Here is a 27,886-nt window from a genome sequence, read left to right as displayed (position 1 = left end):
CTATTTCTGTCACCCTTTCAGAAAAAGTGACTTCAGAAAACAGATTTTATCAGTTCTTTTTACTTCTGTTAAGTGACACTCCCATAACCATGTCTAAACCATTGCAGATTTTTTTTTGGTATTATCTCTTCAATGAATGAATGCATGCATGAATGTACAAATGGAACCTGAAGAGGAATAGCACTCTAAAATTGAATAACTTTTAAGAACCAACTAAGATCTTGGGGAGTGGGAAGAAGAGACGGGTAAGATAGGGAGAGGGGATTAAGTGATACAAATTACTATATATGAAATAAATAGACTACAAGGATATATAGTACTGCACAGGGAGTATAGCTGATATTTTACAATAACTATAAATGAAATATAACCTTTAAAAATTGCGAATCACTATGCTATAGACCTGAAACCTATATAACATTGTAAATCAACTATACCTCAATGAAAAAATAAATGCATAAAATGTATTTTTATAAAAGAGGGAGAAAAGAATCAACTATGAATGGGTTCAACACCATTATGAGAATTATTGTTACTGTTAAAGAGCTAAGTCATGTCCAACTCTTTACAAACTCGTGAAATGCAGCACGCCAGGCTTCTCTGTCCCTCACCATCTCCCAGAATTTGCTCACACTCACGTCCGTTGAGTTGGTGATGCCATCCAATCATTTCATCCTCTGTCGCCCTGTTCTCCTCTTGCCTTCAATCTTTCCCAGTACTTTTTCCAATGAGTTGGCTCTTCGCATCAGGTGGCCAAAGTGTTGGAGCTTTGGCTTCAGCATCAGTCCTTCCAATGAATAGTCAGGATTGATTTCTCATAGGATTGACTACTATGTAGGGAAGGAAAACTGAGTTGAATAGATTTATTTAAAGATGATTATAACCTTTCCAACTTATCCACTAAGTGGGGTAATCTAATGAGAAAAAGTACAGAGTATCTAGAAAAGTAGCAGCACAAAGCTAAATGATATGACAACAGAATGGCAAGCTATTTAGCATTCAAATCTAATTTTTTTTAACTTTTTATTTTGTATTGGATTATAATCAATTAACAATGTTGTGATAGTTTCAGGTAAACAACCGAGGGACTCAGTCATACACATACACATTCTCCCCCAAATTCCCTCCCATCCAGGCTGCCTCAAAACATTGAGCAGAATTCCCTGTGCTATACAGTGGGTCCCTGTTGGTTATCCGCTGGAGTTTGAGATGGACAAATCTAATTTTAATTGATCCAAATTGGGTGGACATTCTCTTCCTTTCCTTCTTCAACCTGCTGAACAAGAGGTGTCAAACGTCAGTTGTTTCGAGTACCTGATTCTGTTAAGTGTTAGATCTATAAACTTGAATAAGATTCACAATCCCTAAAAGATTCATTCTCAGCATCTGAAAAAATGCAAAACTAAACTGAATAGAAATATGTCCTGAGAACAGTTCAATGTATAAACATATAAAAGTATTAACATATACCTAGCAACTAATAATAATAATAATTAGAAAAAAACATGTATGTTGGGGCTCACAGGACAGAGGGTGATATTTAGAATGTTTGGAAATTAAATTTTAACTAAAGAATCTGGACCCTGATATGGCACAGTGCCGAAATTTCATAAATGCTACAAACATGGTCATCACGTATCAATCAATCTGTCTTCTTTGTTCACACCTTTATGCATCAGTTGAACATGTTCTATCAGTTCAATAGTTTATACATGTGTGGCTGAAACATCACACTGTACAGTACAGAATATTTCCAACCACAGACTTGTTGCTGCTCGAAACAACAGTTAACACTTACACTAGTCTTGATGTGACCATACAGTTCTGGGGAAGAGTTGGAAGGGCGTGGAAAACGTGAAAACAGCATGGTTGATTAAAAGAACAAGCAGCTGCTGCAAAATATATTAAGAGTCAAAGCAATGTACCTGGCCAAGGAATAGAAGATGAAGTTTAAAGAGAGAAAGAGACCAAAAGTGAGGTGTACAACCCTGGATGTGCGTGATCACTGTCACTTTAATATTATTGTTTGTGTTGTTAGTCAGGCAAGTGTGATCACAGGAAATCACACTAGATTCAGAATCATGACAACCTTTACCCACTAAAAGAGGAGGATGGAAGAATAAATACCCAAACAAAGGAAAAAAATAAATAAGTAAAGATTATGATCATAAAGCATTGGCTGGCCTGTGGATACTCTAGCTACATTTTACATGAGATCTATTTTGACCTGAAAATTCATTTTAATATAATAGAATGCATAGAGGTAGCATATTCTGTAGATGGAAATACTGGAAAATAAAGACACATCAGGAACACCTAAATTGCCATGGGGAAGGGTCTCAATAATACCAAACAAAAGTTATTCTGGTTGCTATTAAATACGATTTTTATAAATATTTACCTTAGTGAAAAACTTTATTGTCTGTCTCAATTTCCTCAGCACCACTGAAAAGTGATTGAACTCAATGGAAAGTTTTCAGAACAGGCAACTCACACGGGGAGAAAAGAAAGCTATCATATGACAAAAATTATTCCTGAGAAAAAAGGTGAATCACACAACCATGGTTTTATAGAATATATTAAAAGAATCAACCTATTCTTAGAAATCAGTTGCAAGACTGTGTAGTTAAACATCAGTTTTAGCAAGAATACAATCTAAAATTTAAAGCTTATTTTACAAATAGAAGTCAAATTTCTAAATTAAAAATATGTTATTTTAATCGAGTGACATGAGACATAGCCAACATGAACCACACATAACATCCAACAGAGTCAGAAAATAAAGACAAATCAAATGACAAACAGTGATTGTTCTTTTATAGACAGTGCTTTCTCATCATTTCTCTAAAGAAAGTATAATGTGTAAAGTCCATGATATCATATGTAAAGCCTGTGAAGAGAAAGGAATTTTAAGATTAAAACTTTTTATTAATAAGCATTACATATGAATATATATATGAATTAGTTCCCAGTGAGGTCATTTGAAAATCAAGCATAATAATATTTGTTCAGCAAAATGTAAAATGGGAAATCTATAATTAGCATAGTTCAGGTCCTAGAGCCAAACAGGTGAAAATGTTTTACTTTTCAGAGATATGGATTTTGGTATTGTGGATAAGGGATAAGACATTTGTATCTCTCGTGTCAGTATATCAAATAAAGTATTCTCAATTCTTTCTTTGCAAAACATGTTTCCAATACCACCACCCCCACCCGACCATTCCTGAACCCTTCTACACATGGTTCCATATTGCTAATTTATCTTAGTGATCTTACCCATGTGTCACAATAAAGAAGCTGACATGCAGATTAGACAAGATAGGTTCAATGAATCTCCACAAAATAACTGTGTTAACAAGTCATACTTCTGATTTGGTACAAGAAATATCTCCCCCAAAACACTGTGGTCCTTTGTCCTTGGGAGACCTGCTTTCTTCCACCCTGTGTCAGTCACTACCCTTTTTGTCCCCCTCCACTTTCCCTTGCTCTGCTCCTAATTCAGGTGCTGGTTCCCACAAAATATATGTCACAGCTTTCACGCCAACCAGCTTCCAGTCCGATTCAGTCAATGGGAGCAACTGGCTTGACATTTGAAAGGCAGGAAGTGAGGAGAAGCCTGGTCTTCTTGCATCTCTGTCTCTGCTCCAGGCTACATCTCCCACCATGGCTACATCTTCCACCATGGTGGTTACACCAAATGGATTTAATTCCTGCCATACAGCAACTGCCTCCACTTCCCAGCCTCCACCAGACACCATCCCACCAAGTGGAACTGTGGTCCCGGTTCCCACTAAGTGGCTTTGGAGACCCACCTGCTCCCTCATCTCCTCCAGCCCTGGGAATGGTCCCCACTTTCTGTTTTGCTCACCTCTGGGCTGTCTTCTTTCTCCCTGTTTGTCTTTTCAGATCTATAACTGCTTTGGAAATATTTTCCTGTATTAAATTCCCTCCATTGAATGATCTGGCCTGGGCTTAGTGTACCTGACTGGACCCTCCCTAGTGCTGCTCTCTTCTTCAAATAAGATCCGAACTAATTGACACATTCTTGCTTGCCTGACTAGTCCTCCAGTCTCATTTCCTATCCCTCTTCTCTTCATTCACTCAGCTCTGGTCACAACGCCTTCTTGCTGTTCCTCAAACAAACCATGCCATCTTGTATCTGAAAGCCTTTGCACTGTTTGCGTGGCTCCTCCCCAAAATGTTTTGGAGGCTTGCTCCATTTCATTTATATTTTGTGCAGGTTTTATTCCTGGAAAATCCTCACGGAGCCCTGTACCTATAGTTGTCCTCACTTGGGCAGTGAACTTGCACTGATTTATTTTCCAATCATGATCATCCCTTCAAATCAGACATCCTGTGTCCCACACTTTCTGTTTGAGCTCTATATTTTAAAAAATATATATTTATGTATTTCTTTGGCTGTATCAGGTCTTATTTGCAGCACAAGTCATCTTTGTTGTATCATGCAGGGTCTTTGATCATGGTGCACCAGCTCTCTAGCTGTGACACATACGCTCCAGAGTGTGTAGACTCAGGAACGCCATGGTATGTAGGACCTTTGCTCCCTGACCAGAGACTGAACCCGGCCCCCTACATTGCAAGACCCTCAGGGAAGCCTGGTTGAGCTCTATATTTGATGAGACAATATCCTCATGTAGTTGGAGAAGGGAATGGCAACCCACTCCAGTATTCTTGCCTGGAAAATCCCATGGACAGAGGAGCCTGACAGGCTACAGTCCATGGGATCAGGAAGAGTCCGACACAGCTGAGCGACTGAGCACATTCTTATATAGTATCTGTATTTGTTTGCTATTGCTACAGCAATGAATCACTACAATCTTAGTAAGTAAATGAAAACAACAGAAATTTATTCTCCTATAGTTTTGGAGGCTAGAAATCTAAATGAGGGCCAATGTTAAGATTTCATCAGGACTGGTTTCATCTGCAAGCTTCAAGTCTCATCCTTGTCTCACCCAGCTTTTGTGGCTGCCAGCATTTCTTGAACTGTGGCCACATCACTCTAGTCTCTGTTTCTGCAGCCACATCACTTTACCCCCTCTCATTGATCGCCTGTCAAGGCACACTCTACTTCCATGCTGAAAGAACACTTGTGATTACATTTAGGACACACCTGGATAATCGAGAATAATCCTCCTATCTCAGGATTCTTAAGTTGCAAGCTTAGACATGTAGGAACATGGTCATTAGTGTTATCAGTTAGGCATACATTATCACAAGTAACAGAATTAGCTTCAAAATCATGATTGCTCTTTTATTTGGAAGAGGAAGGAAGGAGGAAGAAGAGACAGAAAAAAACGTGAAATAATATGAGGCTGGAAAAGTCTTTAATAAAAGTTAGAATTACATGAGGATGGAGAAATCATTAATGCAAGTCATATATGTGATGATGCAAATGTTACAATCATATTCTAAATGATATATTTATTCCCCAGAGATTTCTTTTCAAGTGAATGCATTGGGTAGCATATTTTTTAGAAGAAAATAATGGGAAAGAAAATGCATTATCAGGAAAAGCTCTCAAATACCTGGCATACTTTCTACTTCTATAAAAAATAAAATAAAATTTTTTGAAAACTTAAATTATTCCCCCTTAGGGAACTAAATTGCAATTGGACAAGAAAGTTATAAGAACACACATATAGATATTCATGCTAAACAAAACAAAAAACTAGATTATGCCAACATGATACAAATAATTCCTAAAATAATAAGTGAATGAGACAGGCGTGATTTACAGAACATGTGGAAGGAAGCAATCCATTCCTAGCAACCATCTATAAAACCTCTGTATTCAAATGGAAGTTTTAGGAAGATTATAGAAAGCTAAGAATTTAAAGCAATAAGATTTTAAAATCCATGTTTGTCATGAGACAAAGCCTTAAGAGATGAATAAGAAAACCAACAGACAATAAAAAGGGTTAAAGATAGCACCAGTTCAGGGATTGTAAGTACAAGATACAGTCACACTACTTGTTTTCTCTCTCTCTCTCTTTTTTAAGGTTAAGAAGTAGATTTATTTAGAGAGAAACACATTCCACAGACAGAATGCAGCCATCTCAGAAGGCAAGAGGCCCCAAAATATGGGGTGATTCATTTTTATGGACTGGGTAATTTCAGGGCTTCCCTGATGGCTCAGCAGATAAAGAATCTGCCTGCAAAGCAAAAGACCTGGGTTTGATCCCTATGTCGGGAAGACCCTCTGGAGGAAGAAATAGCAACCCATTCCAGTTTTCTTGCCTCAAAAAATCCCATGGACAGGGGAGCCTGGTGGGCTACAGTCCAAATGGTCATAAAGAGTCAGACACAACTGAATGACCAATCACACACAATGAATAGGGGAATTTTTCCAACGTTTTGGGGAAGGGGCAGGGATTTCCAGGAATTGGTCCAGTGCCCACTTTGTTTCCTTTTATGGTTAGCTTCAGAACTGTCATGGTGGCTGTAGGTATGCCCTTTAGCTTATGCTAATGAATTATAATGAGCATATAAAGAGGCTCAAGGTCTACTGAAAGTTAAATCTTCCACTATCTTGGACCTAGTTGGTTCTAACTACATTTTTTTTTTTTCCAATAATAGAACTATATATAGATGCCAAATCCCTACTATATATATGTTTTATTTTTGGTTGAAAATACACACACACACACCCACACGCATGCATCTTTCTGGGGACAGCCTCATTCAGTGATCAAATTGACTTACTAAGAAAAAGGAAAGTAAAGTCTTTCTTTCATTTCTTTCATAAATTTTTGAGGAAGCCATACTAAAATTCAAAAACAACTAGATGCCCAAGAATGATATGGGTCATGGCGCTCCACTAAACACCTTAACTCTTAGCCATTTTGAGTGACTTTATATGAAAACAAACACAACTGTCAGGCTATAAATAATCTTAAAAACTGAGGGCCTGGTATAGATTAAAGTCGTGTTACTGGACTTGGTTGAGCAAAGTGAAATAGTAACACTATTGTTTGGAAAAGTGCTGAGAGCAGTGATGCATCACGGGTAACTCGAAGAAGGGGTCAAGCATCTGATGTAATTAATCTACCAGGAGTAGGTAGGGAGAAATGCCCAGTGTTCTGTGGTCTCCTCCACTAGGAAACAATGGGGTCAACTTTAAGAATCAAATGTCGTGTGTAGTAGAAGCCTATGCGATCAGATGCAGAGGCCTATACTCTGTGCTAATCTGTGATAACACTCCACCAAAACCCAACTGAAATCCATGAAGATGGTGAAAATGAAGTCATCATTTCTGGAAATATGACTGTCAAAGTAAGGCTGCCAAAGGAACTCTCAGATGCCAAATATAAAACCTTGCCCACCTTAGGAAAAAAAAAAATCAGTGGAAATTAATATCAATTTTTGTGTAAAATCTGAACATCACATATAAGAACATATATGAATCACACAAACATTACACTGGAAGAAAAACTGCTTTATACAAAACATAACAAAACAGAATTTGAAATAATTCTTAAAAAAGAATATACAAAATATACTAGAGAAATATCAGAATAGTGGTTGACTTTAAAGAGTGGGTAGGGATCTATTGGAATGAACTTGAGGGAATCTTCTGGGAAAGAGTCATATTTTTTATCTTTTTAGAAAATAATTGTATCTATTTATTTGTTTATTTTTGGCTACACTGAGTCTTTGTTGCTATGAGCAGACTTTCTCTAGTTGCAGCGAGCGGGGGGCTACTTTCTAGTTGCGGTGCAAGGCTTCTCATTGCAGTGGCTTCTCTTGTTGTGGCGCTCAGGCTCTAGGGCAAGCAGGCTCAGTAGTTGTGGTACATGAGCTTAGTTGCTCTATGGCATGCGGAATCTTCCCCGACCAGCGATCAAACCTGTGTCACTTACATTGGTAGGATTCTTAACCCCTGGACCACCAGTGAAGACCAATACTCTTCATCTTGATCGCAGTTTGCAGCAGACTGTATGATAAACTCACTGAATAGTAATACTAAAATCTGTGTATTTATTGTATGCAAACTGTACTTCAAAAGAACAAGAGAATTGTAAACAAATATTGAACTCTAGTTAGTGACATACATGCTATAGTACTCAGAAGGGAAGTGTACTGATATCTGGAAATTATTTTGAAATGTATAAAAAATAAGGTGTATCAAGGGTGGATAAAAGCATAAGAGACAGATATGTAATGGAGGAAATATACTCAAATGTTAATGGTACAATCTGGGTGACAAACATACCTATGCTTGCTATAAACTTCTATCACCAGTTCTGTTTTTAAGTTTTCACATTATAACAATGATATGAATGTCAGTGCTTAACTTTATTCTGTGGCTCAACAGCTTTTCAGGTTCTTCTTCAAAGGATAATGCTGATATATACTTCAGGGATATTTGGGGGAAATGTCTATAAGTTATGTATGATATTTGCCTGTTTATACTAATAATTCAGTTATGTTATTCACTTTCTTCTAAACAAGGTGAGTTGTAACATGGCATGTCAATGCTTCAGATATTGCTCTTCAACAGTAGGTAATAAAACCATGTATTGTAGCACATGGGCTGTGTTGTTGTAAGCAATTATATAACATTAAGGGAATCAAGTTGAAAACATAGGCAGAACACTCTCTGACATAAATCACAGCAAGATATTTTTGATCCACCTCCTAGAATAATAAAAATAAAAGCAAAAATAAACAAATGGGATCTAATTAAACTTAAAAGCTTTTACAAGGCAAAGGAAGCCATAAAGAAGATGAAAGACAATCCACGGAATGGGTGAAAATATTTGCAATGGAGTGACCCACAAGGGATTTGTCTCCAAAATATACAAATAACTCATGCAGCTCAATATCAAAAGAACAAACAACCCAATCAAAAAAATCGATGGAAGATTTAAACAGATCTTTCTCCAAAGAAGACTTCCAAATAGCCAAAAACACATGAAAAGATGCTTAGCATGATTAATTATCACTGTTATTCAGCCATTCAATTGTGTCCAACTCTTTTCAAATCCATGGACTGTAGTGCATCAGGCTTCTCTGTCCTTCACTATCTCCTGGAGTTCGCTCAAACTTATGTCCATTGAGTGGACGATGCCATCCAACCATCTCATCCTCTGTAGCCCCCACTCCTCCTGCCCTCAATCTTTCCCAGCACTAATTATTAGAGAAATGCAAATCAAAACACCAATGAGACATTACTTCACACCAATCAGAATAACCATCACCAAAAATTTTACAAACAATAAATCCTGGAGAGGGTGTGGAGAAAAGGGAACCCTCCTATGCTGTTGGTGGGAAGGTAAATTGGTACAGGCACTACAGAGAATATTCTGGAGGTTCCTTTAAAAACTAAATATAGAACTACCATCTGCTCCTACAATCTCACTCCTTGCCATATATCAGAGAAAACCATAATTCAAAAAAGAAACTTTTTTTTAAAAATCTTCATGAAACTACATACCAGAGTAAGAAACTAAACTGGGAAAAGTTGCTCTGATCTGCTTTTTTGCTTAGAATGACCATCTAGGAAGGGAAATATTTAAAGAATAAAAGCATAGTAAAGTAAGTATGGAGGAGTGGAAGAAACCGACAAAAGGAGTTTTGACTTATTGAGGTATGCGGAAGTCACTGTGGCTTATGCATAAGTTAACTTGAATTTTGTACTAAAGTGAAAGTGTTAGTTGTTCAGACATGTCCGACTCTTTGTGACCCCATGAACTGCAGCCTTCCAGGCTCCTCTGTCCATGGAATTATCCAAGCATGAATATTGAAATGGGTTGCATTCCCTCGTCCAGGAGATCTTCCAGACCCAGGGATTGAACCCAAGTCTCCTACATTGCAGGCAGATTATTTGTCATCTGAGCCATCAGGGAAACTAACACCTTATTTGTGGCCTATCAAACATACACTGTACATCTGCTTTAATTATTAAAGTAAAGGACACAGTGATCAGAACTGAAGAATGTCCATGTTAAAAAAAGATTAAATGCTCCCCTCTGGGGATGCCAGTGCTGATCCTCTGATGATAAGACTCTTCCTAGGTGCCACAGCCACACTGACCCTCTGCATACATGCTGATCTTTTTTTGTGTGTGTGAATCCTTGAAAGAATGTTGGGCTTCCCTGGTGGCTCGGACGGTAAAGCATCTGCCTGCAATGCGGGAGACCCGGGTTTGATCCCTGAGTTGGGAAGATCCCCTGGAGAAGGAAATGGCAACCCACTCTGGTACTCTTGCCTGGAAAATCCCATGGACAGAAAAGCCTGGTAGGCTACAGTCCATGGGGTCTCAAAGAGTCAGATACGACTAAGCGACTTCACTTTCACTTTGAAGGAATGTATCCCTGACTTGCTTGTTGTTCTTTGTTCTAACAAGATATGAAACGATGCTGAAAATTCTGCTTCTCCAGAGAAGTTATTGGAGAGTCTGTCTTCCAGATTAAGTCCTCAATTTGCCTTAAATAAAGCTCTTTTCTGCTCCTATTAGAGACTGTTTATTGATTATTTTCATCAATGGAAATGCTTGGACTAAGAACAAATACAGCACAGTTGGACCTCTGCACCCATGGGTTTTGCATCTTCCAATTCAACTAATCATGAATTGAAAATATTTTTAAAAATCTAGAAATTTCTGAAAAGCAAATCTTGAATTTGCCACACCCAGGCGACTATCTACATAGCACTTACATTGTTCTGACAACAACTTACATAGTATTTACATTGTATTTGGTATAAATAACCTAGAGATGACTTATATGTACATCTATTATATATAAATAATACACCAAGGTTATTTTTTGTACATAAGCCATACACTTATACAAATACTGTAAAATATATGCAAATATTTTATATAAGGACTTTGACTCATCTACACAGTTTGGCACCCACCAAGGATCCTGGAAGTAATCTCCTGTAAATATCAAGGGATGATTATATCTAATTCTTCTGTCATTATCATGTAGCTTCTGCTCTAGTGAAATAAGAACTTTGGTAAAGCATAACTTTTGCTCTTTGCAAAAGACCAAATCTTATTAAACAAACATAAAAGGGAGCTTATTGTATCTGTATGTGTAAAAGGTATAGAAGGTTTTAAGACTAAGAGAAGATGAACCACAGCTTGTCATCACTATTATTTTAATAATTCTAAAGGCTTTGATACAATTAAAAGGAAATAAATACTAATTGTTTCTTTTTGATTTTTTAAAAATACTATGCAACAGAACAACTTAAAGGAATGAACATTTCACAATTGAGACTTTAAAGCAAAATCTTTTTAAACCACATTGTCACCTATGGGTCTAATTAGCTGTCTCAGAGTCACCATGTTACAAAATAAATTGGACTTTTGGGTAGTAATTAAGCTGAAAGCTAATTTTGAAAAAAATTATGGAACAATTCTATTTCTTGTGCAGTTATACTAATCTCTACATCTGGTTCTGTGTTCTATCACTTAACAATATACTTTGACAATTTTATAGACAAAAAAAGCAATACATATATCAGTGTCAATAGTGTAAGTTTACATAAGACAACTGTTTAATGTCCAACACAGTCTAACCTTGTCTCATTAACTTATCTCATGGTGTAATTCATAAAATATTTAAGGCAATGTCTCCTAAAGTGCATTGGCATATATATTCTAAGTATTATCACAGTGTTATTTCATGAAAGTCATCTAAATCAAAGTATACCCACTCAACAAAATTATAGTACATTTATAAAATAGCATTGCAGTATATTTTGAGAACATTCTGTTTTTACTAGAGGTGTTCATATACATATTTTCTCTATAGACCAAGAAAGTGACCATTGACGATTCTATTAAGGTGTAGAATTAGATAAGAGTAATGCTCATCTTTTCTGTGAATTTACAGAATAAATAAGGTGATTCTATTTTTTAATTCTTATTGGAGTATAACTGCTTTACAACTATAGGTCACCGCAGAGCATTGAGTTGAGTTCCCTGTGCTAGATAGTAGGTTCTCATTAGTTATCTATATTATACATGGTAGTGTATATAGGTCAATCCCAATCTCCCAATCCATCCCACTCCCCCTTTCCACCCATCTTGGGGTCCACAGGTTTGTTCTTTACATCTGTGTCTCTAGGTTTGATAATAGGTTTTGCAAGTAGGTTCATCTGGACCATTTTTCTAGATTCCACATATATGTATCAAAAAATAATGTGATTCTTACAAATGTAAGTCTGTTTAATTCCACAGCTTTCACTTAAATAAACTTCTCTTGATTTGTAAGATAGACAGTTTTGTCTTAATGTAGGTGTAGAAAGAGAAAACCTAAAACAGAAGAAATGGCATAGTCTTTGTGAAATTCTATAACAAGTAAATACCAGAGAGAAGAAATATAAAACTTTAATTTTATATATAAATACTTAAAATGCAATGTACATATAATTGAATCAAATTGAATTTCTATCAGTAGCACAGATAACTAAGACTTTTACAAATTGAAAAGTTATTAATAAATTACAGAACCTTAAATATTTCATAAAAACTCAAGTAAGGATGTAAGCATCTGAGAGGATGGAGAGCAGGCTGACTATCATTGCTTATAGAAGTAGACAGACAACTTAAAAACAAAAGAGTGAAAAGCCTATGAATATTCTGGTGAGGACAATAAATATTTTTAGTGTCCATAGTGTTTAGGCAGATGGTGGGTAGAATGTAAAAATCCAGGGAGATTTTAAAGATATATTAATGACCTGGAAGTTGGGTCTTATACAGCACTGTGGTTAGTGAGGAAGTAAGAAGATTTTAATCCATGGTTTGTGTTATGAGCTGAATTGTGTCCCATTAAAATGCATACATTGGGATCCTACCCTCCGTTACCCTAGGATATGAGTGTAGTTAAGGTCTTTCAAGAATTAATTCAGTTAAAAGAGGTCATTAGGGTGGGTCCTAACCCAATATTGCTGCTGTCCTTACAAGAGGAAATTTGCACATAAACAGGCATGGGGAAGACCACCTATAGACCCAAAGAGTCAACAGTCAAGGAGAGAGGACTCAGAAGAAACCAAAGTGCCAGCACCTTGGCCTGGGACTTCTATCCTCTGCAGTCAAGAAAATAAATTTCCGCTATTTAAGCTACTCCATCTGCAGTGCTTTGTTATGAGAGCCCTAGCAAACTGAGATGATGTGTAAGAAAAATTCTCAGGAGAGAAGTTATTAAGGAACTGAGCTACGTTATCTGCTTCTGGAGGCTATAATTCTGGACATGGGATTGGATTTAAGTTACTGTCTCTTTTCCCAATTCCCTAAATGTCCTTGAAATTGTGTCTCGGGCACCCTTTATTTCTATTATTTTGGGCAAATGCAGCAATTAAACCAAGGGCAAAGAAGGCTGCACTATTGTCAGATACTTACATATCAGAAGGCAGAAGTGAATCATTTTCCCACAGCCAGTGCCTGCCAGTTTCATTATAGTAGACTCCAATCCAAAAGAAAGTTTTTAAGGAGAAGAAATGCTAGTGATAAACAAATACATGCAAATACAAAGTTCTCATTATTATCTTTTCATCAACTGCATGAGAGTCCTCAAAAAAAATTCAACACCGTGTTTATCTTTATTCAATTCATCCCGTCCACAAACTCATTATTATATGCTATATTCCAAGACTAGTTTGAGATTTGGCTAATGATACAGCAAGAAACAACACAAATTCCCAGTTCTCATGGGAGACACAGAAAATAAATAAATATGAGTAAAAATATAGTGTGGGTTTGGTGAATAAGGGAGTAAGATTTAAAAAAAAAATGGCAGCCAGGTCTATAAGCAAGACTTTTATAGATGTCTTGAAGATTAATTTTACCCCCAATGTCTAATTCCTGTCTCTTCAGGGGAAGAATGGAGAGAACATCCTCTATCAGAAGAATTCTTACAGTGGATGCTTTAACTCGATGCTGATGCCCATTGGCAGAGTGAGGGAAAGCTCTTCCATCTCCTCGCATCCTGTTCTAGATTGTGAGGCACTGCTCACACAATGCCATTAACTTTTGGGCCACAAAGGCTATACTTTCTGGTTGTTAGGCTATATACCAGGTTCTCTTTTCTCTGATTGGGATAGTTCTTGTAATAACTGTCTCCTTCAAAATTCATTCAATATGCATATTTTCTAAATGTCTTTCTTTGAGGGGGGTAGAATTCACCTGCGGAGAAGGCAATGGCACCCCACTCCAGTACTCTTGCCTGGAAAATCCCATGGACAGAGGAGCCTGGTAGGCTGCAGTCCATGGGGTCGCTAAGAGTCGGACACGACTGAGCGACTTCACTTTCACTTTTCACTTTCATGCACTGGAGAAGGAAATGGCAACCCACTCCAGTGTTCCTGCCTGGAGAATCCCAGGGATGGGGGAGCCTGGTGGGCTGCCTTCTATGGGGTCGCGCAGAGTCAGACACAAATGAAGTGACTTAGCAGCAGCAGCAGCAGAATTCACCTGGGCTAGGAAGCTCCCCTGGAGAAGGGCATGGCAACCCACTCCAATATTCTTGCCTGGAGAATCCCATGGACAGAGAAGCCTGGTGGGTTACAGTCCATGGAGTCACAAAGAGTTGGACATGACTGAGCAACTACCATGTTCACACAATATAAAATATACTTCTTTTTATTTTTGTCATTTATTTTTATTAGTTGGAGGCTAATTACTTTACAATATTGTAGTGGTTTTTGTCATACATTGACATGAATCAGCCATGGATTTACAAGTATTCCCCATCCCGATCCCCCCTCCCACCTCCCTCTCTACCTGATCCCTCTGGGTCTTCCCAGTGCACCAGGCCCGAGCACTTGTCTCATGCATCCAGCCTGGGCTGGTGATCTGTTTCACCCTAGATAATATACATGTTTCGGCGCTGTTCTCTCAAAACATCCCACCCTCGCCTTCTCCCACAGAGTCCAAAATTCTGTTCTGTACATCTATAAAATATACTATTTGAACTATATTTAACTGTACAGTTCATGATGGCAGTAAGTACATTCACATTGTTATGAAACTCTCAACCATCACCTGTCTCCAGACTTTTTCACCTTCCTAAACCAAAACTCTGCCCCCACCACACACTAACTCCCCATCGCCCCTCCCCAGCAATGCACTCCCCTGCCTCTAGCATCTACCAGTGTGCTTTCTGACTGTGAGTTTGACTATTCTAGGTACCCTGTATAAGGGGAATCTAACAATACCTATCTGTACATGAAGGTCTTTATACCTATTATTTCAAAACATCTCTCCCCTTCACATAAAAGCTAGATTCAGTGGCACATTTTGCATATGAAAATGTAAACAAAAGATAAACTAGTCATACCCTGAAGAGTATGTCTGAAATGGCTGAAGCCATTTGTCTAGTGCTGAGGTCAGGTAAATGCAATGACTCTCAGCTTAATCCACTCAATCGACTTCACAGATTTCACATACCATTATGATGCTCTGTTTCACAACTTACCATCTCCTCCTTGTTTATCTTGATGAGACTGGAATTTAGAGATGAACAGGCACTTTGACTCTCTCTCCAAGTTAACTCTTCCTTGGAAAAGTAGTAACAGCTGCATCTGAACCAAATCCAATTCTCTGGACAAGAATGACACTGAGGTCCAAGACACAGGTTCTCTATGACTGAATTGGGAAAAAATAATCACAAAGCCTGACTTTATTATTTCTTAAATATACTTTGTAAACAGAAGTACACTTTTGTCATCAGAGTAATGTTTCATAAACACAAAAATTACTCATAATAAAATTATGAATTAGAATGAAAAATTTTCTTTTTCTCTCACTTCTGAGACATGTTGGACCCTTCATATATCATATGACACTGGTGACCTACAGTCTATTCATGTTCTTATCTCCATACTTTGATATTACAGCATTTCAGGGCTAGAATGTCTTCACATTACATCTCCATTAGATTAATATTTGTTAATATTTTGCCCCTATAATATAAACTCTACTTCTCCAAAATTTGTTCTCATTACAGGTATTTCTATTCCCCTACAAAAATATGAAGTTTTATAATAATTTCTTAAAACACCCCAGGAAACTCCCTGAAAACTTTACCACTGTCTTCCTATATTTCAGTTAATTATACACAAATCTCAGTTTCACAAGACTGTAAGTTATTTGATGGCTGGAATTATGTCTTATATTTTCTATTATACACACTAGAGTAACTTGCCCAGAGAAATCTCCGTGTGTGTGGATAGATAGTGATAATGTTAGTTACTTAATCATGTCCGACTTTTTGCGACCCCATGAACTGTAGCCCGCCAGACTCCTTTGTCCATGGAATTCTTCAAGGCAAGAATACTGGAGTGGGTAGCCATTCACTTCTCCAGGGGATCTTCCCTACCCAGGGATAGAACCTGGGTCTCTGACCAGCACAGTAATACTTTTAAATCAGTTTAAGAAATCAGTCTGTAAAACCTACCTTTCTGCTGGATTTTGAGAGGTGGTTTTTTGGAAGATGCTGCAAAAACAGTCAAATATCATGAGTAGGTCTTATTTTAAATTGAAACATCAAAAATGAGATACTCAAAGACTATATTTCAGAAAAATAAATCAGCAATTTTCAAGAAAATAAAAAAGGAAGAATTTCGGTAAGCTAAAATTATTCTCAGCCTGTTTTGGCTTACCATATTCTATGAAATTAAACAGTGTTCCTGAGGGTAAGACAATTTGGAAGTTTCTGTATTTACTTACAGTTTGCAGTAACAACAGCTACCACAATGGCCGTGGCCATTAGGAGAAGGCACAACACACCCAGCATGCTAGAAATGAGTCTCCATGGAAGAGGCAAGACATCTCCTCAGAGGATTGAAAACACAAGTAGAATCAAAATTAGATGAAGCAAGATGACTGGACAAATAAACACAATGTTTAAGGAGTAGTTTACAGTTAAGAACACATCAAATACATGTCAATTCTTGATTCTCACAATAGGCCTGCAAAATATTTTCAAACGATTTTAGATAATACTGAAATAGAAGTTTGAAAAAAAATCTCATTTTTTACATAGGCTTTTTGTCTAAGATAACACAATCAATTCACAGTAAAACAGAGCCCCTAATTCACTAATGCTGCCTCCAAAGCTTACCACCATTCTTCTCCCCCCGCCCCCGCAAAAAGAAAAGAAAGATAAGTTGAGCAAGAAAACTGCAGAATGCCAATTGATTCATTTAGGCACTGAGCAGTTTTCCGACATGAAAAGTTAAAATAGGCTACTATTTAGAGTAGGAAGTCCACAAATACCATTTGTTTATTCTTCTCTCACATAATAAGTTTCGTAGTGTTTCATGCAAGTATAGAACCAGTGATGGTGTTATGGAAAGAATAAGAAGCTAGGGACTTTTCTGATGTCCCAGTAGTTAAGACTTTGCCTCCTAATACAGGGGCTGTGGGTTTGAGCCCTGGTTGAGGAGTTAAGATCCCACATACCTCAGGTCCAAAAAGCCAAAACATAAAACAGAAATAATATTGTAACAAATTCAAAAATGGCCAACATCAGAAAAAAAAATCTTTAAGAAAAAAAAAGCTGCCAGCATCCTCAACAGACCTATACTTCACCAGTTGAAAGATCAGAAGCAATAAAATGCAGACTTATTTTTGTCATTCAACTCGGGGACATTTAATAAGCAAGAAAATAATTTTTGAGTATCACCTTTATCTTTCATATCAACTTCTTTCCCCCCACTGAATTTCTTCCTCAAAATTATTGTCACGCATCTCTTACAGTCTCTTCATTAGTTATCACCACCATGCCTTAGTCACCCAACTTAGACCTAGTGATGGGTCACCTGAGTGATTGCACTGATGCCAAGTGCTCATTTTCCATTTTATACACCTTGCGTACTGTTACAGATATCTGATGAAGGAAGTCAAACAGCTTGCTACTAATTCACATCAGGATCCCAAACTTCACCTGGATTCTCAGTGACACTTGACAATGATTTACCCCATCTATTTTGCGCTCCAAATTTAAAAGAAATAACATTTATGTTCTTCTTATGTAAATAGTTACATCAAAGATTATGGTGCAAAGTATACCACACTCTAATCCAGAAATCAATGTTGAAAATTTATTTATTTCTCACCCTATACAACTTCTGGCTTCCAATCAAGGTATCTAACTCAATCCTCTCAAACACCCACAGCTAGTCATTGTCCTTCGTTTACCATTGTTGTCTCAAGGGAATTACTTTACAACGCTTTTCTATTCAAATCAAATTCTTCCTCTAAAGTCTAAATAAACTCCCACTTTAGCAGTGAGATTTCTAAACTATCCAAGGTATCTTTTAAATTATTTACAGTATTTAACATTTGGCCTTTAGCGTTATTTGCACTAAATTAACATTTACATTTTTGCTTGTACATTTTCATTTTTTAACTATAGAAACTATTGTATTTTTGAATCCCCCTAGTGCACAGCATGTCAGTATATAATTTTAGGCATTCTCTACATGTTTATGAATAGTGTTTTAATGTAGCTTACCTTCATCATTGACATCTTCTGCTATATTTTTGTGCTGTCTTTTACAAGGTTTCTGGTGTTTCAGCTTCTTCTTGGTTAATGGCAATTCATTTGGATTCAATTTATGCTTAATATTTTTTGGTGTATGCCTCTGCTGAAAATCCTGGTTTTCAGTAGTAATACTATAAATTATGGGTTCTTCATCCATCTTTATGTAGAAAAAAACTGTAAGGGATAAAATGCTCAAATATCAGTATATCCATCTATAATTTGGGAAGGCATATTATAATATAGAAAAATGAAACAATAATATAAAATCTGAGTTGTGGGGAATTCCCCAACAGTTCAGTGGTTAGGACTCTTTACTTGCACTTCTGAGGTCACAGGTTCAATCCCTGGTCAGGGAACTAAGATCCTGCAAGCCACGTGACATGGCCAAAATAAAATGAAATAAAATCTGAGTTGATAAATAGATACATCTATTATACTTCCCGGAAGCATGTTCTCAACAATTTGAAGCCCTGAGTACAGGAAAAAAATGTCACCAAGAACATAAAAGTAAAGGAAATAGAACCCTACAAAAGTTAAACTCTCTTTAACCATTGCTTATATAGAAAGTAATCATTGCTTTTAGTACAGAATTTAAAAATTCTAGGTCTGAAATGAAGTCATCCAAAAATTCCAAGCCTATTTCTAACATAGTTGCAGTTTGCCTCATGAAACTGAATAGTAAAAGACAGAGTGGGTGTTCTGCTATTATTAGAAATTGAAATATGTTTATTATCTGTGATTCTCGGAGGCAGTGCACAATTTACGATTAAAGCACAAAGTTAACCATTTCACTTTTCCTAAGTGACTCTATGATTAACAGCATGACTTAATGAACAATATATTTTGTATTATTTTGTAACTGAAACAAGACACCCCATAAGTGGACTTAATAGCTTGTTTCTATGTTTTATATAAATTATCTTTATTGTTAAAAAATAAACAAAATAGGTTAAGTATCCAAATAGCTAAACTTCAAAAGTGTGAAGAATTTTGTTGTAAACATGGGCTATCAGATTCAGTGCGGGCCAAACATTAAACGGGATGAAGTCCCTTATTTGTCAGGGTTCTAAATACCTTCGGTTTAAACTTCTCAGAGAAACTTTATTTAAAAAAGATTACCGGACATACATCAGAGACTTGAAAAAAACATAGTCAAATAAAGCAAAATGCAATATGTTGAAGCAGAAAAAATATTATACTTAGTTTAAATTTATTTAAAATGTTTACAACTAGAAACTGCACAAAGAAGAACTGTCTAGTGGTGACATCTTTCAGGAATTAGAGGAGGAGGGATTACAAAAGAGCCAGAAACAGTAAAACATACCTGAAATGAGGAGGGAATTCCTTGTGCTATGAGTTAGTTTGTGTAAGTCTGAGGAAGCAGGACCTGGTAAGTTGGAACAGAATCAGAACCTGTGCCTCGGTAGAAAAACTACTTGTTGTGCAAGCTTTCATAATTAACCAACAGGAAGCTTTATTCTTTTTTTTTCTGCATTTGTCCTTAGCACCCACAATATGGGTGATACAATCTGATTTCTTGTAACTTAAGCCAAAGTTACAAGAAAATATTACATGCATTTTATTCTCAGCCATACTAAATAATAATTTTTGTGAACTGAAAAGAAAACATCGCTCCTCTATATTATTTACTACACCTCATTATAATTGATGTTTGTGTATCAGTCATTCCATTGGACTGAAGTCCTGAGAGATACCATATATTTTGATAATTTTACCTCTAGGTAATTTTATGTTTATGAGACCATAGGAGACATAAAATTCATCTATAGTGGATAAAGAAATTCCTTGCAATTTCTTCATTCAGGCTACATAGACGACTTTGTACTGACATCTTTCCTATCAGAGATTTCTCTTTGCACATTCACACACACACAGAAATTTAAAAAGGTAGGTACAATGTGCAAGTTAGGGGAGAAAATTACCTTTAAATAAAACTCAAGGTAATCACAATATTGGCTCTCTCAATGACACTATGATAATAAAATGAAGTTTATTATATCAAGAAGTGTCACAAAATCCTAAACTAAACAAAGGGAGAGTGAGTTACTTTTTAAGTCAATATATGCTCTAGGATTCTTGCCTGAAGAATCCCATGGACAGAGGAGCCTGGCAGGCTATAGCCCACGGGCTCACATAGAGTCGGATGCGACCTAGGGACTATACCCCCACCACCACCGTGCTCCTTAATGGACAGAACACGGGGAAAGAAAAACACTAGGAAATAAGGCACGTCATGGCAGCATGCTAAAATTCCTCAAACTCCTCTGCTTATGACAAAATTGACAATATACCCCAAAATTTATGTTTTGGCTCAATGAAGATGGGTAGATAGTATGCACTCAAGTGCCATATACAGCAATTAATGATTAAATAATCAACGCACATGTAATATGTGCATGCCTGTTTACAAAGCTAAATTTAACCAGAGAGCTACAAAATGACTAGGGTAAATTACACAAAAAAATACTTTCTGTATGCTTATCTCTCTGAAGTGAGACAAGCCTTTTTTAAGCTATTAGTTCTTTTTTTTTAATTTTACTTACTTATTTATTTTTGGCTGCAGTGGGTCTTTGTTTCTGCACACAGGCTTTCTCTAGTTGTGGTGAGTGGGGGCTAGCTACTCTTGCTTGTGGTGCCCAGGCCTCTTATTGCGGTGGCTTCTTGTTGCTGAGCACAGGCTCTAGGGTAACCAGGCTTTACTAGCTGTGGCTCGTGGGCTCTAGAGCGCAGGCTCAGTAGTTGTGGCCCATGGGCTTAGTTGCTCCCGTGTATGTGGGATCATCCCAGACAAGGGATCGAACCCATGTCCCCTGAATTGGCAGATGGATTCTCAACCAATGGACCAACAGGGAAGCCCTGTTACCAGTCTTTTCCCCATGCTCGGCCATTGGCCCAGGATTCAGTATCTAATCTCCCGATACTAAAGAAATATCTTTAGGTCTTTGGGGTCTTTCTTATTAAACTATTAATAAATCAGTTGAGTACCTAGCCACAACAAAAACCAGCATAAGGTAACAGGAAAAACTTTGGTGAACGTCAGGCTTCCCAGTCAAGACTTGCAGAATTCCTGAGCTTCTAGAACAATTTAGTAATAATTAAGTGACTGCCCAAGAAAAGTGGAGGGTGGGGGTGCAGTGGGAGGGAAATCCAAGAGGGAGGGCATATGTGTGTGCATATAGCCAAAGAATTGATCCTTTTGAACTGTGGTGTTGGAGAAAACACTTGAGAGTCCCTTGGACTGCAAGGAGAGCCAACCAGTCAATTCTAAAGGAAATCAGTCTTGAATATTCATTGGAAGGACTGGATGCTGAAGATGAAACTCCAATACTTTGGCCACCTGATGCGAAGAACTGATTCATTGGAAAAGACCCTGATGCTGGGAAAGATTGAAGGCAGGAGGAGAAGGGGATGACAGAAGATGAGATGGTCGGATGGCATCACTGACTCAATGGACATGAGTTTGAGAAAGCTCTGGGAGTTGGTGATGGACAGGGAAGCCTGGAGTGCTGCAGTCCATGGGGTTGCAAAGAGTCAGACACGACTGAGCAACTGAACTGAAATGAACTGATAGCTGATTCACTTTATGGTACAGCAGAACTAACATAACATTGTGAAGCAATTATCCTCTAACAAAAAAATTTAAATAATTGTAATTTTTTTAAAAAGCTTTGAAAGTCTGACTGAGTAGATGGATGAGCTGGAAAAATCACAGGTCAGAGACAGCAAACACCATCTTCAACTTAGGTTGTTATCCTTCTTCAGATCAGAGTCACACAAGCCTTTTTTTCTTTTTTTTTAGAGTCACACAATCCTAATGAAAGGAAGGTCACAGTAACCATAGGTTAAGGTTGAAACATTATGCTAATTTAGACCCTAAATGGGCTGGCTTTGTCTCATTTCCCCAAATTTCAACTCATCACTTTGTTAAATTAATGTTGTATATTCAATTATTTAGGCTACATGGTTCAGGTTCTGTGATATGTGTTCCACATATATAAATTTTTAGGTTAGTGATGAACTTTTTTTCTTATACATCTTAATAGGTGTATCTATCACATTACTCTCTTCAGTTCAGTTCAGTTCAGTCGCTCAGTCATGTCCGACTCTGTGACCCCATGAATTGCAGCATGCCAGGCCTCCCTGTCCATCACCAACTCCCGGAGCTTACTCAAACTCATGCCCATCAAGTCGGTAATGCCATCTAACCATCTCATCTTCTGTCGTCCCCTTCTCCTCCTGCCCTCAATCCCTCCCAGCATCAGGGTCTTTTCCAATGAGTCTGCTCTTTGCATCAGGTGGTCAAAGTACTGGAGTTTCAGCTTCAGCATCAGTCCTTCCAATGAACACCCAGGACTGATCTCCTTTAGGATGGACTGGTTGGCTCTCCTTGCAGTCCAAGGCACTCTCAAGAGTCTTCTCCAACAACACAGTTCAAAAGCATCAATTTTTTGGCGCTAAGCTTTCTTCACAGTCCAACTCTCACATCCATACATGACCACTGGAAAAACCATAGCCTTGACCAGACAGACCTTTGTTGGCAAAGTAATGTCCCTGCTTTTTAATATGCTGTCTAGGTTGGTCGTAACTTTCCTTCCAAGGAGTAAGTGTCTTTTAATTTCACGGCTGCAGTCACTATCTGCAGTGATTTTGGAGCCCAAAAAAATAAAGTCTGACACTGTTTCCACTGTCTCCCCATCTATTTCCCATGAGGTGATGGGACCAAATGCCATGATCTTAGTTTTCTGAATGTTAAGCTTTAAGTCAACTTTTTCACTCTACTCTTTCACTTTCATCAGGAGGCTTTTTAGTTCCTCTTCACTTTCCACCATAAGGGTGGTGTCATCTGCATATCTGAGGTTATTGATATTTCTCCCAGCAATCTTGATTCCAGCTTGTGCTTCTTCCAGCCCAGCGTTCCTCATGATGTATTCTGCATATAAGTTAAATAAGCAGGGTGACAATATACAGCCTTGAAATAAGATCATGTGCTTATTTCAAGTTCAAGTTCTGAACTTCTGAAGTGTTCAAGAGTTTGAACTTTTACTACTTGCTTCTCTTTATTTATATATAGAAAATTTAAAGGAGAGAGGTTCCCTCTAAAGAGATACTGTTATTCATTTAATAGTTATTGAGTGCCTAACAGTATACTACCTGATAAAGAGTAGACACACAATGGGCTTCCCTAGTGGCTCAATCTGCCTGTAATGCGGGAGACCTAGGTTCCATCCCTGGGTTAGGAAGATCCCCTGGAGGAGGGCATGGCAACCCACTCCAGTACTCTTGCCTGGATAATGCTATGGACAGGGGAGCCTGGCAGGTTACAGTCCATGGGATTACCAAGAGTCAGACATGACTGAGAGACTTACACATACACACGTACACACATTAAATATTTAAGTGACAAAATTATGGAATAATTAAAAAACAGACATGTTCTCTGTTGGTCTCATGATCTCCATGGTCCCTGGACTCATGGAGATTATACTCTTCCTAATAAGAGAGATGTTAAAATCTAAGTAAAAAGGCAAATTAAAAATGCAAGTTCCAGACTTCCCTGGTGGTGCAGCAGATAAAAATCTGCTTGCCAATGCAGGGGACAAGGGTTCAATCCCTGGTCCAGGAAGATCCCTCACGCCACTGCGCAACCAAACCGGTGCATCACAACTACGCAGCCCAGGCTCCTAGAGTCTGCGCTCTGCAACAAGAGAAGCCCAAGAACCACAACAAAGAGTAGGCGCGGATCGCTGCAATTAGGGGAAGCCCGCACAAAGCCATGAAGCCAAAAATAAAATGAAAAATACAAGTTTCAATTCGTGTTACAAATGAAACAAAAAAGGGTTTGAGATTCAGAGCAATAGTGAAGGGGGCCTATAATCTCTAATGTGGCGATCAGAGATTATAAAACTTCAGTGAAAACAAAGTATAAGAATGAGCTGGACATACAGAGTGAAGGAGCAATTCAACAGAACATGCGAGCATGCACACAGCCCTCAAAGAGGAAACTGCTTAGTGTAGTTCCCAAAAGAGATAAAGGACCGGTGCGGTTCAAGATTAATTAGTGAGAGGGCAGTTGACAAGCAGTGGTTGAGCCTGCAGAGATAAACTGAGAACTACTGTATGTGTGTGTGTGTGTGTGTGTGTATAAAATCTCTTTAGATCTGAACATTATAAACAAACTCAAGAGTGTATTTTCCTAGCTGCAGAAGTTCTTTTTTGCTGTTTGCCTTTTCTCTTTTTTAAGGAAGTACCAAAATGTAGTTCTAGTCTTTTATTCTTCAAAGCTTGCATGCATGCTTGCTAAGTCACCTCAGTCGTGTCCAAGTTTTGCAACCCCATGGACTGTAGCCCACCGGGCTCCTCTGTCCATGTGATTCTCCAGGCAAGAATACTGGAGTGGGTTGCCGTGCCCTCCTCCAGGGGAGCTTCCTGACCCAGGGATTAAACCCGAGTCTCTTATGCTTCCAGCATTGGCAGGAGGGTTCTTTGCCACTAGTGCCACCTGGCAAGCCTCCAGTGAAAGGTTGGTCTCCTAAACATTAGGAGTAGAGCACATTTGGGAAAAGATGCTCGAAAGTGTTCGTTTCCTGCCTCATCTTCCTCTATCACCTACCACAGGAGGAAGTTCTTCATTAATTTGTAACACTGAGGCAATGAGACCAAAGTCAGTTTTGAGAGATATTTAAAGGAATTTATCATTGATACCTACTTTTTGGATTGTAATGATGGTCTGTTAACAAAACTTCACCTTTTACAGAGGCAAATACTCTCAGAGGTGGAAAAACAGAGACAAACCATACAGCATTTTGCTTACCCACCCACCCCCCAGCCCTCGCCCCCTTACATCTTCTTGGGCTTCGCTCTTTTTTTCAACTTTTTAGGTAACTCAGACAAAACAAATGGAGGCTCAGGTCTCTGTGGCCAACCTTCACCAAATCTATTGGCACCACTTTTTCCAAGATCATCTGCTCACCTCATATCTGTGTCACATGTGGTAATTCTCACAGTATTCAAACTTGTTCATTATTATTCTATTTATCATAGTGACCTCTGATTAGTGATCTCTGATACTACTATTGCAAAGATTACAGCTCACTGAAGGCTCGGGTGATGGTTAGCATTTTTTACTAATATAATATTTTGAATTAAAGTATAAACATTTAGACAAAATGTCATTCTACTCAATAGGCTACAGTATAATACAAACAGAGCTCTTATATGCCCTCAGAAACCAAAAAAACTTGTGACTCACTTTATTGCAATATTCACTTTATTGCTATCATCTAGAACCAAACCCAAATATGCCACAATAAAATTACAGGTATGCCTGTAATTGCATTCCTAGATTTCCATCACTGTTAACCCTTTGAACAGAGCCATTTCCATGTATCTGGAATAAGAGTGTTAGTGTTTTTCTTAGATTCTGGAAGGGACACTAGAAGGTCAGAATAACAATTTAAAATGTGTAAGCAATCTCCCTACTTTGGAAGATATTAAAAGACAATCAATGATCAGGATCATCTCATATTTCTGTTTAGTCCTAAGATTCTGTACTCTTCGTTTGTCGAACGGTGATACATTCTTATTAATAACAAACGGGAAAAAGATCATTGCTGCCGGTGGCAACTGAAGCTAATGAAATTGTCTGGCCCGCCACCTTGTGGCCATTAAGTGAAATAACACTTTTTTTTTTCCCCAAAACCTAGTTGTGACTGAGTAGGAAGAGTCAGGGCTTGAGGGGGTGTCTTACTCATCAAAGTCTTTCAATTAGGTCAAAACAGCAACAGGGTCACTGCGGAAAGACAGGTGGCTGGTTTTCTTAAAGATGTGCGAGAAGCCTTGTAACGCCTATTCATACATAGCAGAAATCTAGTTCATGGTATTGTTTTCCATTCTGCAGCCCTGCAAGGATTAATGGAGAAGGAAATACAGATCTGGCAAGAATTGTTCTAGGACTAGGAAAATGATGCTTGAATTGTGGTGTTGGAGAAGACTCTTGAGAGTCGCTTGGACTGCAAGGAGATCAAACCGGTCATTCTTAAAGGAAATCAGTCTTGAATATTTATAGGAAGGACTGATGCTGAAGCTGAAGCTCCAATACTTTGACCACCTGATGAAAAGAACTGACTCATTGGAAAAGACCCTGATGCTAGGAAAGATTGAAGGCAGGAGGAGAAGGGGATGACAGAGGATGAGATGGTTGGATGGCATCACAGACTCAGTGGATACGAGTTTGAGCAACCTGTGGGAGTTGGTGATGGACAGGGAGGCCTGGCATGCTGCAGTCCATAGGGTTGTAAAGAGTCGGACACAACTGATTGACTAAACTGAACTGAAGGAAAATGAAGTAAATTCAGAAGAAAAGCCATTTTCAGAACTGGTACCAATGAGTTTGTTAGACAAAAAGCATCCAGTTGAGTTGTTCAGAACCCTGGCTGCAGAGATTTCTTGAGAGGTTTGTAAAAACGTAAAGGTTCCAGGATCCCTCTATGTCCTTATGCTAAAGTGGGGTCCTGGTTGGTATCAGTGGTTTTTAAAAATGTACCACTGATGCCACACAGCTGGACCTGGAAATACCACATACTTGAACCCAATCAGTTGGTAGGGTTTTTTTTTTTTTCATTTTATTTATATCTATTTTTGGCTGCACCAGGTCCTCATTGCTGTCCCTGGGCTTTCTCTAGTTGTGGTGCACTGGCTTCTCATTGTGCTGGCTTCTCTTGTTGTGAAGCACAGGCTCTGGGGCATGAAGGCTTCAGTAGCTGCGGCTCCTGGGCTCTAGAACACAGTCTCAGTAGTTGGGGTGCAAGGGCTTAGTTGCTCCGAGGCATGTGAAATCTTCCTGGACCAGGGATCAAACCCATGATCCCTGCATTGGCAAGCGGACTGTTAACCACTAGACCACCAGGGAAGTCTCAGATGGTTGGAAATTTTAATTGAATGTGGTTATAAAACCCAGGTTATTCTGTTCAAGAACAAAGAAAACTCCCTACATTATAGCAAGTCACATGCAGATAATAACACAGCAATATTATCCAAATCTTTAGAATGGTTATATGAAAAGAAACCCCAAATCTTTCTAGAATGGGCCTGATAAAGTTCATATATCCCAAATGGTAGTCTGGTTTTCATTCTTTTTAAAGTCTAGATGTATTTTAGTGTGGCCATTCCTATGTTGTGAGTTTCTGTCATTGTTTGGCAAGTGTTAACACTCTACCTAGTAAGTCTCAAGATTCCGTCTGTTTAAGTAAAGCCTTGCTTAAAATTCAGTTTCTTTTATTTACCCCTCAGAAGTTCACATGACTAACTTTGAAGGGGTGAGTAGAAATCTCCTACATTTAGCC

General features: G+C 38.1%; 1 protein-coding gene across 7 annotated transcripts; it reads right to left on the bottom strand.

Annotated features, from left to right (window-relative positions):
- Positions 1 to 1,065: 1,065 nt before the first annotated feature.
- Positions 1,066 to 21,226, bottom strand: LOC133043751 (killer cell lectin-like receptor subfamily E member 1). 7 transcript variants are annotated; one of them, XM_061124944.1, is made up of 8 exons: positions 21,089 to 21,224; positions 19,849 to 19,911; positions 18,495 to 18,698; positions 16,706 to 16,810; positions 16,434 to 16,472; positions 15,453 to 15,622; positions 13,379 to 13,479; positions 1,066 to 1,276 (listed from the first exon to the last, which is right to left on the bottom strand). In XM_061124944.1, exons 3-8 carry the CDS (start codon positions 18,679 to 18,681, stop codon positions 1,090 to 1,092), a joined length of 789 nt encoding a protein of 262 aa, XP_060980927.1. In that variant the 5' UTR covers positions 18,682 to 18,698; positions 19,849 to 19,911; positions 21,089 to 21,224; the 3' UTR covers positions 1,066 to 1,089. The 7 variants fall into 7 exon arrangements, with proteins under 7 accessions (XP_060980927.1, XP_060980929.1, XP_060980926.1 ...); XM_061124946.1 differs by lacking the exon at positions 19,849 to 19,911 and having other exon boundaries at positions 21,089 to 21,226; XM_061124943.1 differs by lacking the exon at positions 21,089 to 21,224 and having other exon boundaries at positions 19,849 to 19,995.
- Positions 21,227 to 27,886: the final 6,660 nt, after the last annotated feature.

This window comes from Dama dama, chromosome 22, assembly GCF_033118175.1.
Source record: "Dama dama isolate Ldn47 chromosome 22, ASM3311817v1, whole genome shotgun sequence".
Lineage (NCBI taxonomy): Eukaryota > Metazoa > Chordata > Mammalia > Artiodactyla > Cervidae > Dama > Dama dama.
Note: the sequence above shows the minus strand (reverse complement) of the source record. Positions and strands in the feature narration are given on the sequence as shown.